Source organism: Mixophyes fleayi, chromosome 5 (genome assembly GCF_038048845.1).
Source record: "Mixophyes fleayi isolate aMixFle1 chromosome 5, aMixFle1.hap1, whole genome shotgun sequence".
Taxonomy (NCBI): domain Eukaryota; kingdom Metazoa; phylum Chordata; class Amphibia; order Anura; family Limnodynastidae; genus Mixophyes; species Mixophyes fleayi.
In genome coordinates this window covers 38,217,882-38,230,042 of record NC_134406.1, presented here as the reverse complement: position 1 = coordinate 38,230,042, position 12,161 = coordinate 38,217,882, and the positions used below count along the sequence as shown (strand labels likewise).

Here is a 12,161-nt window from a genome sequence, read left to right as displayed (position 1 = left end):
ACCTTACATGGTTATAGACACATTATGCTTAAGGTTTATTTTACCTTAAATGGACAATATCCTATACGGACATTGTTTGCAAATGAGAACTATCGGGTCCTCTGACCCCCACACCCACCCCCTGTATGTTTTTAATTGAAACACGAAATGCAAGCTAAATCTCTGGGGGGCAATCTGTGCAATGTCTTTATTGTCTTACTAATTGGTTGTTATTCTTCCTCCTTCACTTCCCTCCTTTCACCCAAAACTCACTTCTCCCAGTGTTCTGTATGGCAGGGCCAGGGCTACTCACAGGATGAAGCAAGGAGTTCTTTCTGTTACGAAATAATGGATAAACTATCAAAGAGTCACTGCCACACAGACCTGGAACTAATCCCTGTTATCACATTTATACCATGTACATAATACCGCCCTGGAAATATCCCAGTTTTATTAATCCGGGATATTGCCGGATGACTGCGCAGGACACCCTGGCAAATTCACGGGTAGACTGTGTTCGCACTGGATACGGGTCTGCCTGGCAACATCACAAGAGGAGCTTTGATTGGCTCCTCTTGTGATGTTTTTTTATTATGTATTTTTTTTTTAACTTTTGGGTAGGTTTTGGTGAGAGCCGGGTCTCACCGTTTAGCCAAGATGCTACCCGAGTCGGACACCTGAATAACCCTCCAAAAGACCCCAATCTAATTGCCCCAGGAATTAGCGGGGAATCCGTTCACACGAAGTCTCCACCCGGGTCGTCTGGGCTTGCCCAGGCATTTACCCGGGTTTTTGAGGCAGTATGAATGGGGTATAATTAGTAGTATTAAGGATTTCTTTTGGAAAGGTGCAACCCTATAACCAATGATTGATTATACAACAAAAAGAGAAAAATGGACATCAAAATTCCCCTGTCAAATTAGAATTCCCTATATACACCTGTACTTTGTATTGGCATTATCAGGGTCAGTTTATAAAAAAAAAAATGGGCTTAGGTAGCAAAATAAATATCTTTTTAGGGTGATGTAACAGTATGTTCTACAAGCTTCTCTGCAGCACAGTGTACTCCCATAGAACTATGTACAGAGCATTAACACAAGTTTACCATGCTTTAAGAACACTTGTTTTCTATTAATGCCCTTGTGTATGAGACTTTTCTCCAATCTACTGTTAGGGAACTTCTTTAATCCTCACTAAACATGCAACACAAGTTGCGCCAATGTAAAAAGACAGTTTGTAACATTTGCATTCATTATTATTATTATTATTATCCTTTATATGCAGAGCACCACAAACCTCAGCACTGCTTTTGTGCATGTTCCCATACATGCGAGAAAGCTATTGTTCTGTTATAAAGTAACAAGCGGGGTCACCCGGCGTTGCGTGGGTCTGATTTGTAATGTGTAGCAGTTTTTATATATTAGCATATTATTTGGTAAATAGATAAAAAATGCTAGTTGGAAAATAAGTTTTGTTGCTTTGTCGCGTTGTCATTATGTGGTGGTGTTGCGAGGTTTCCTTCCAGCAGTCCAACAATTGTTTATAAGTTGCTAAGTGGTCTAATAGGTTTCTTTGTCCATACTAAATAACTATGTAACTATTGACAGCTTTACCTTGAAAACTGTAGAAGATATTCGCAAACGAACAAACTTTTTTTTATATACTGAGAGATTTAAGGTGCCCATACTCGCTAAATTCTAAACAGTCCCTTGTGTTAAACTTAATGGGGGGGATTCAATTAGCCGCCATGTTCCTGAGAACATCGCAGGTGACATATTTACCGTTAATACGGTAATAATATCCGCTTACCTTCGCTTGCAGCTCTTTGGGGCGCGAGCAAAAATGAGCAGATATTTCACACACAAAATTCATGCACAGTGTCGCCATCGATGTTCCGGAGACACATTGCGCGGTTTTTGTTTTTTTTTCTAATTAAATCTACCCCCCACATCCCTAAATGTGTCTCAAAACAAAGCATGTATATTGGTCCAAAATAAATGAAGTTTTGATCAATGGCGTCTTGGCATATTTTACAGTAGAAGACCTGTGCGGTGTCCTTCATTAGTCCTACTGACAGGAAGCTAAGGATGCTTAGGAGAGAACTTTATATCACAACTTTAGATCACACATTCATTCACACGTGATAAGCTCTTGCATGCCTTAATATTGCCTATACTAGGTGGGAGATGGAACTTTCTACACTGCACTTTAACCTATAAACCTTTATGGAAAAGTTCTATAATAAATGTTTCTACCATGCAGAGAAGTGTCACGTATGTGATAAATAGACGTGTGAGGGCTTTGTGATAAGGATCACACTGATAACCTCTGGTGTTTATCAGTAGGATGGTTACTTATGTACATTTACTTTCTGTGGTACATTCTGTGTTTTATATTTCTCCTGCCGGCCACCCATGAACAACTATAAATATTTCCTGATTGTGACCCTGACAATCTTTTGTTTCTATATTTAGGACCATTTCTTTGTGATTTCTTTGCTCATATTTAATAGAGTTGATTTTTCTTGTACATTAAATGTCAGCTCTTTTTATTTAAATTATAGCCGGCTTTATTTTCTCCTGTCTAGTACAAGTTACAAAATAAACGCTGTACCTGATCAATGTAGTTGGTGACTAAGCAGCAAAATGTATTTGCGGCACTAGCAGAGCTAAGATAACATAAGCAAAATACTAAGTTGAAGGATCACTTTATTCACTAAAGCAGTGGATTCCAAACTTTCTCAGTTCGAGGCACACTTAGGGTCTCCATAATTTTTTCAAGGCACCCCTAAGCCATAATAGTTACCAAAAAGTTTCCTGCCTTGCTTACAAATGGCCCTGGCTGAGGCACCCCTGTGAGATCGTTGCTGGACCCCAGGGAGCCGTGGCACACAGTTTGGGAACTACTGCACTAAAGAGTCATCCCATTCCACATGTAAGCTTCACAGTTTGAGTTGTGGCATAAAATTATTAAATTAAAGAACATAATGCATTTACACTTTTTTTTTTTTTTTTTTTTTTAAATATAATTCCGCTTTTCAAAGCTGGTTCTTTTTCATTGGGACTGTAATATGTCGCGTTTTAAACCTAGATGTTTTATGGACTCATGCATACGGACATTTTTAAAACAATACCAGATAAACACTATAGACAAAACCTTCCGTTTATCATCCCACTAAAAGCGTTGCCTTTACAAAACATTAACAAAGATGCTAAGGAACGCGTTTCATCGCTTCCCTGCAGCTTTCATTATTATTGTACACATCCTGAGCATTGAGCAAACAGAAATTTAAATCTCCCATAAAAATTAATTATATTTTTAAAGCATGTTTAATGCCCCTGAACGCTGCAGGTAGTGTTGAAACTGACAGAAGGCAAACGCTTGTCATAAAGTGGATGCGCAAAGGTCTGTTTTGTTTTCAGATAATCATAATCGCAGCAAGTTAAATATACTTTTTGATAACTATTTAAAAACAAAGCAAAAAAACACTTGTGTTTATTGAGCCTAACACAGTTGTGGAGACATAGGAGATATAAATCCAATGAGCTCTTCCTGTGGCATTTTGGATCAAGACCAACTGGTCACTTTAAGGTGGTATTTGCTTAGATTATGTTTTTTACCTAAAGTAGTGTTATTTGAGTCTATAATTTAACAAACACAACAGGAAGAGTGACCACCTAGCTTTGTCACCAATAGGGATGTTTTGTCAATGTTAACTAGAACTACAGAAATGTTCAACAGAACAGTATCAATTGTTCTGTTCTATTCCAAGTTCTTACTCTGATTTAGTAGCCCAATAACAGACCTCTGTATATAACTGTAGCTGTTAAAAGCTTGTGTTCTGATCAGATTTCATGGTTCATGCGTCAGTCTATAAACCGTTTTTTCTAACTCTCTTGTCTGTTTCTCATCCAAAAGCTTGTCCACAGAAGGATTGATTTTAGGACATCAAGTTTCATGTAATGAGCCTGGCATCTTCTATGAGAGATTGTCATTTAAGCACGATCTGTACAAAGCATCTTGAACTTGCACTTGACAAGCCAATACTAATTAATAAGCTGTGTCTGTGCTTTCAGTAAATGACGGCCAGGCACAGTGGCATGCCCTGTTAGTTGTTAATATCATGCCAAAGACGGTCACTTCTCTCTGATCATAGTATCAAAATGGAGCTTGTGTAAGGAGCTCTCATGTGGCGATGTCCTTGGCTTTTCACACTCCACCAAGGCTGTCCTTTAACTATTTCAGTCATTGGAAACTTAGCATCACTTCTGTGTTATGAATGAAGAAACAAAGGTCACTCTATTTTGCTCATACTTTTTATACTTGCAACCTTTACAATCCCCTCTCTGGGAGATCCCATAGGGGAAAGGTCAGGTGATAAGTGCACAGTGTCCCCACCCTTGTTATGTAATGCCGAGATTCACAGCATTGCATGGGGTGAGGCCTGATGACGTGAATTGCAACATTGAGCCGATGCCTCTGCCAAGGACTGGGAGGAGAGCAGTCAAGTTGGCTTTTAGGTATGTTGCTTCCCTTTGCTGAGATATGAGTTAAATTGTTCAATACCTTCACACTATTCTGCACATGCTAATTGTTTTATTTCATGTCTTTATGAGTGTGTTTCGCTGAAGTAGTGAATAAAACAGAGCTTACAAGTTTGTGTTACAAAGCTTGTATAGCTGTGTGTTTCTTTGGCCAAATTATGAAGTGAGTAATTTTAAACATAATAAGGACTTTACAAAAACTTCTCAGTAAGGTGTCCAATATACTAAACGTCAGCAGTACAAACATTATACCTGGATAACTGCAGACATCCACCATCGCTTGTGTTGTAGTGCTTACAATGTATTTATACTGTAATTGTCGGTACCAGTTGTTTCACTGCAGAGTACACCTCCACTCCTATGTATTTCTATGCAAGGAGACGTGTATAGCCTTAAACACCAACACCAGCGTTGTTAGCCAGTCCCCAACTGCCCTCTGTTTTAGATGCTGCTTCAGCCACTAGGGCTCATATAAATGGTGTCTGTACAGACTCTTAATCCACGCTGCACACACTCTGTCACACAATCACACTTGTTCTTGGTCATTATGTTAGGACTTGGCATTGGCATTGCTTTGCTCAGGATAAGTAGACCATTCAATTTGAGGGGTAAATGTAAGGGGATCCACTGAGTTGATTAGAGTAATTAATTGACTAAAAGACTAAAGCGATTTATTCTTATTTGCTATCAAATGAAAGCCTCTGTGAAGAGTACAACATGAAACATGTTGGTAGATTTGATTTGGAAATTAAACAAAATTAGTTTAAATGGAATTGGTGCATCCCAAAGAGAGAGACATGCGGTCTGGTTATGGCGAGCCAGAGGAATACACTTTGGTCATCAAGTGGTTAAGTGCACATTTCACTATACATTTACATCAAGCTGTGGATTTGAACGTCTTCCTTCTGTAAGATCAGCTGTGTGTTTTATATATGCACAGATCTTATTTGCTTTTTATGCTGTGGGGAGACCGTGGGATGAAAGAAATTTGCAGTGATAATATTAATGAGTTAGAGGAGTTGACTTTCTCTAAATGACAAGTCCTAGCAGAATTGTGTTTAAGGAAAAATAAATTCCACAAACGGCTGTAATAGAGACACCTTCCCACAGAATTGTGCTGAGGATGTGTGTGATCTCACAGACACCGGCTCCTACTAATCCCAATTAACTTTTCCTTTTGACCTCCAAGGTTCCCCAAGCAGAGACGTGGGGCCGTCATTAGGCCTGAAGAAATCCAGCTCATTAGAAAGCCTTCAGACAGCCGTGGCCGAGGTGACTTTGAACGGTGACATTCCTTTCCATCGCCCACGCCCGCGGATCATTCGGGGACGGGGCTGCAACGAGAGCTTCCGTGCCGCCATTGACAAGTCCTATGACAAACCACCGGTGGATGATGATGACGAAGGCATGGAGACATGTAAGTCAGACGCTGCTTATTTGTATCAGAGGGGAGGAAAGGAGAGGTCAGTCCATGATCATTTTGTTTTAATTCCTGTCACCAGGTTGATTATTGTGGGTTCCCACCCACGTCCAGTAAATGGAATGTTGTCATTCATATATATATATATATATATATATATATATATATATATATATATATATATATATATATATATATATAATATCCTAGAAGATTGAATCGCTATTTAGAAACTTGGGCTGTCAGGTGATGATAATGAAGTATTGTGGATTGTACAGGACCTTCTCCATGCTCACTCTCCTCTCCCCCGACATATTAGCCTGATGGAAATTACACAAAGCAAGACCCTATTACTGCTTATTTCCATTTTCTACCGATGTCCCAAAGTAGCAATGTACCCAATTTAAGCAATTGATTTTTTTTTCTCTAGGAGAATTAGTAAGGTTTTATTGAGGAAAGTTCAATACAACAGTCCACTTAATTGATTAAACACAGAAATACCTTACAAAGTGCTGCACATTTAAGGCCATGTCATAGAGCATCATTGCTAGAAACCTTGAAAATAGAACATTTAATTCCAGGCAAGAATCTTGTGGCGCCGCATGAAGCTCTATCCTACCTGTACTCTAATTTTCTTCTTCTTTCTTTCCACTTTCTTATTTGGTAGATGCTTTGCTTTATACCTGCGAATAAGAAACCACAGACTGCAATATCTGATATTGTGTCTCCCGTCTTTGTAAAAGTGTGTATAGTTCTAATACTGCCTATTTATTTTTCAGTAGGGAGTTAAACTAGGTTATTATAGTAGCCAGTATTGTATAGGGCAGTGTTGGCTAACCTGTGAGACTCCAGGTGTTGTGAAACTACAAGTCTCAGCATACTGTATGTTCTCCCTGTGTTTGCGTGGGTTTCCTCCGGGTGCTCCGGTTTCCTCCCACACTCCAAAAACATACTTGTAGGTTAATTGGCTGCTATCAAAATTGACCCTAGTCTCTCTCTCTCTGTCTGTCTTTGTGTGAGTGTGTGTCTATATTAGGGAATTTAGACTGTAAGCTCCAATGGGGCAGGGACTGATGTGAATGAGTTCTCTGTACAGCGCTGCGGAATTAGTGGCGCTATATAAATAAATGGTGATGATGATGATACCCTTCCAGCAATAAGCTGTTATATATTGGCAAAGCATGCTGGGACTTGTAGTTTCACAACAACTGGACTGTCACAGGTTAGCCAACACTGGTATGGTATCAGGTCAGTATGATGGCTATTCCTCTCTGCACCGTGAATAGCCTAAATCTAGTGAACCACTGGCATCTTTAGAAATCTGTTGCGTAGGACTTAATAACTGTTAAATGTGCTGTGACTCTATTGTTAGTGTTTGGCCTGCAAACAAATATTACGTTTATATTGCCCATTACAATGTTTTCTGTACAAATATTTACATGGACTCTCAGCCAAGCTTGCTCCCTACTCGCTCACTTGTACCTTTACCCACTAGTTTGTAATGAGCAGAGCCCTCCCTTCTCTTCTTTTGATATGACCCTGTTTTATGAATGTCCCTATTTTCCCAAGTGTCCGATGCTGTGGAGCACTGTGACACCTTACAGGTCAGCAACGATAATAATTTATAGCGATACTTTGACTTTGTACAACTTTCTGGGGCACTCAGTTAAGCGCGAAGTGCTTTGTGAACGGACCCAAAGACACTTTGCGTTACCGCAACACCACGGATTCATGTTCGCACCCAAGGTGTGGTAAGGGAAATCCGCGATGTTGCGGTACCGTAATAACAAAAAAAAATGCGTAGCTGTGATGTTGTGGCTTAATTAAATATGCCCCTCTCTGAGACTCCTGTTTTACCATTATTGAGGGAAGTCTATAAGTGACTTATTACATATGTTTATTAACATGTGATTCCATTATGTCCATTAAAGAGCGTTGGAGTGCACATAGGTTGTCATTCTTAAGTGTAGATCCCTCATCTAAACCCATATTGACATCATAAATACAATTACTGTTTCAATATCCCTACATTGCTCCTTCTGTCTCCCTGTCCTTGTAATGTCCTGGGGTCGCCAGCAAGTGTCTCTGTGTCTCTGTTTAATGACACTTATAACCTCTTTCCCTGCCTCTGTCTGTGACTTATTTCCTGTATGTAAATATTTGTAAAGTAAACTAGTACACAGTCAGCTGCCAGCTTTTATAAGTTTTAGTGGACTGAACTAGAGAATGCAGCTTAACAATTCTACAGAAACTAGAGCCCTTGCTGATTGTCACCCAGTGTCTCTTCTCTGTGTCAGTAGATCCTAGCAGATAACATACTGTAATAAGAGATTCTGCCACCACTGTCCACAGTGTGCTGGGTACTCTAACCCAGGTCTGTTTCTGTGCAAGCCTCTCGTTCTGGGACATAACGTAACTGTTTGAATACCATCTGAATTGGAAATTAAATTGATGCATTGTTATGGCTGTGCGTGTTGAATTAATTTAATCCCAAACATATAACATAATAGTATGTTCAATAGATAATATCTGCAGCCAACACATCACACAAGTCATGCTTTCTAGTTAGATTTCTTTCATTGGCACTATGTAATTATGTAATACTTTGGTATATTTTTAGTGTTTGAGGATGGTAAATGTGTCTGTTTCCTCTTATTGAGAATAATGGCAGGATTCTGTAGTAACAATACTTTGAGAGGAAATGGGGTTTTCCTGCACTGTTCTGCCAGGAGTACTTTGAAGGATGGCATGTTAGTAATGATGTGTAATTATCCATCCACTTTCTGCCATGGCTCCATAACCACCGTACACAATTGTGCTTTTCCTTTCTCCGCCCACAAAATGTCTGTAAATGACTAAATTACGTTTGCCGAGGTCATTGCACAATGGGAAGTTTCTTCATGAATGGCAACAAATTAGATTACATTTTGTCTAGCCATGCAGGCTGAGAGGTTATGCTTGTGTAAAGTGATCCTAATTAGCCTGGTCTAAAGTATCACTAACGTCTTCTGAGATGGGAGTACAAAAACAATGGGAGAAATGTGCTGATACACTTAGTGAGATTCCAGATAACGGGCCTATTATCCCCTTCAGGGCCTGGCTGTTTTATTCAGTAAACAAATCGGTTAAGAAGGGGTTCACTTGAAATCTGTCCTCCCCCTTTACTGTTACCTTGTATCTGACAATTCAGTGTTGTGATCTTGTGGAACTATATACTATATATAGGCATATACTCTATATAGGGGTGACATAAACTGCTCTTTATAATGGGCATTTATTTTCAGTATCCCAAACAGGATTTATTCTGATACTGAATCATTTTACTGAAAAGTAAGCAAACTAGAATCTCAGATAAATGGGGAAGCGCCTAAGTTATGACTGGTGTATCTGGAATTTTACTTCTTGGAAGAATTACTGTGTCCTGCTCACTAAAGTCACAGGAAAATTAGGCTTTAGCTTGAGATGGCTGCATTCTAAGGATGAGCCCAAATCTTCCTAAGAACACACCATTAAGTTGAATCCCAGACTGAATCCTAGATTTGTGTATCTCTGATTTTCACGTACCTTGATGGAAGCTACCATGTGTGCTCTTCTCATAGGAGGCCAAACTGGACCTCCTGGGCCTGATATGGGGTTGACGCCTGTAAAAATAGGGTATTTACGTCCATATGCTGAATCGGATGCATCCAGCTGTGCACCTGTAGTATATACGTCAGGCTTACATACAGCCAGGTCATAAGTGCAAGACAAATGTAATACCATTTATTTTGATAGCAAAAAACACATTTGCTAATAAGCTTAATTTAATACAGGAAATGTCTCTTGTACAAATGAAGGTTGCAAAAATATTTTTTAAATCCACCTACAAAGCCTATAATATGTATGATTGATAAGCAAAGAATGCACCTATCATATTCAGAGGTGATTTCCCAATCAGCCAATCAGAAATGCCTAGCTAGTGTTGGCAACAGTCACCGTTATGAGCATGTATTTGTGCCTGCCGTTTAGCATGTGCAGAAGGTTGTGTGAACACAGACCCTTACTGTGCTTCACCTACGACCATCTCTTCCCTACCCCACTCCACCTCTCCAGTTGTAAGGAGGCGCAAGCGTCCGATGCATGCAGCCCTGCATGTGCGCATATGTGTGTTCTCTGAAACAGGCGTTCAACTCCGCATCATGTCCTCTGTGCAGAAGTGGAGAACCAGCAACTTAGAAATCAAACAGTTCGTACTCTTGGGTTGCGTAATTCAGAGAAACTGTCAGAAGGAAGATGTCAGAGTGCAAACATAAAGCTGTACGATGGCCATCTCTCCAACCGAGTTAGGACATTTACATGTGTGGTGTTTGTTCTGTGCTCTCTACTTTACACTACTTTATACTTTTACTCTATTTTATACTTAGTGCACTTTATTTATCGAACAGGGGCATTAATCTTTTTTTTTTTTTCTATTTATCTTTTCTTTTCTTTTTTGTAAATTGAGTCACATTTCATCTAGTCATTTTATGTTATCGTCTTTGTGCTCATGTGATCGCTTATTAGAGTATTGGTCCCTCACTGTATGATATTTAATGGCTCGCAGAGAACACCTGTTCGTGCCGTCATGAGAAAGCCGACATCATGCTTGGTTGCCGTCTCTGAGACTGCTCTATTCCTACCCGAAAAGAACAGTTCTTTGTGACCCTTACAGTCCCAGGCGGTTAATAAATTGGCTCTTCAAATCTGGAAGGTTGAGAGGCCCCAACATAATCGGATAAGAGCAGCAGATTGTCTTGTTTTGGGTTTCTGGTCACAAAAAGCTTGCTTGCTCTTTTCCTGTGTGAAATGACTTGGTGCAGTCATGATGCTCCTCTCTGGTGCATCGTAAAGTGGAAGCCTTTAGTATGGTGTGTAGTTCCAGCTTTCTGTATCTCTGAGGTTCAGCTAGCTGACAGTATCAAATGAAGTGGGGAGTGCACAGCTTCTGCTTAATGCCCTCAATAGTTATACAAGTGCTGTTAACCCTTCTGCCTCTCTATGGCTACAGTGGACGGCATGTACAGTCTATTTAGAGAGCAGGTATGAAGCGTTGCATCGATGCACATAGACTTCAAGGTGTAAATGACCTCAATAAATAGTTGTGTATATCTCTAGGAATGCTATATTGTATAACCTAGGAATTAAGGAGTAACGTAGGTGATGACAGATCTCATTTTCTTATGCAGATAATTGAGTGTAGAGAGCTGCAGTGTCAGGTGGTAACTTATACATATAAGGTTGCAATTATACCAACATGTACACACTTTAGATAACAGGTATTTAGTCCAGTCTTTGTCAGAAGTTTGTAATGTGTGCTACGTCTGGATTTGAAGTCGGTGTTACCCATTAAATTACTAGTAGATAAATAAATAACCATACAGATAATAGCTATTTCAGGGTAATCTATCCATTCTTATCCAATGGCTACAATTTTTTTTTAGTCACCTTCTGTCTTAAGAATGTTGCGCCAAATAAATACAACAAAGAAACAAGATTGTCGTGTGATATAAAACATAGGGGGAGATTAAGTTGCGGCGATGTGGTGCGCGCACATTGTGCACATTTTGGTAGAAATCTCCGCTCATTTTCCCTTGCACCCTTGAGAATGACCAGAGTTTTCTTTCCAAATCTCCACAGTCAGGTTCTTGCAGACGTTTCGGAGACACCTCTCGCCTAATGTTATTCCCCCCCATAGTGTGCGGATATGGTGCCCAATATAATGAAATTGTTGTTGTGTCTTTGCTGAGGGTCCATGTTTGGTTGTCTTTAATAATAGACCCTTCACTTGCACCAGTCTTTATGGTTTTGAGACCTAATCTTTAGTTCCATTTTATCTCAACAGCCATTACTAATTAAAATGAAGGAATTAAAATAGATCTTTTAAATCTGGTTTAGTTCAAGGATGTGTGTATCTCCCATGGTGTTCAACTAGCCAGGTTAATGGTAAGGCCACATAGGCACATGCCTAGGGCAGCAGCATAACATGGCTTTCCTGTATTATCTCTAATATATCCTGTCTCCTCCTTGGTTTTATCCTTATCTGTCTTTTTTCTCTCTCTCCTTTCCGCTTTTGTACATCTTGCGGTCACACTTATCTTGACTGGAACCATTGACTTATTTTCTATATGTCTCACATAGCCGGAGCGATCAACTGTTTTTAATGGAAGGATTTAAATCAGGGCTTTATTTACCGTATAGAC

General features: G+C 39.6%; 1 protein-coding gene across 6 annotated transcripts in view; it reads left to right on the top strand.

Annotated features, from left to right (window-relative positions):
- PARD3 (par-3 family cell polarity regulator) overlaps positions 1-12,161 on the top strand; it is a 404,695-nt gene that overhangs the window by 248,831 nt on the left and 143,703 nt on the right. For all 6 annotated transcript variants that reach the window (XM_075212058.1, XM_075212055.1, XM_075212053.1 and 3 more), the window contains one exon: positions 5,713-5,940. In XM_075212058.1, coding sequence (XP_075068159.1) covers positions 5,713-5,940 — 228 coding nt within the window. The remainder of the gene's footprint in view (positions 1-5,712; positions 5,941-12,161) is intronic.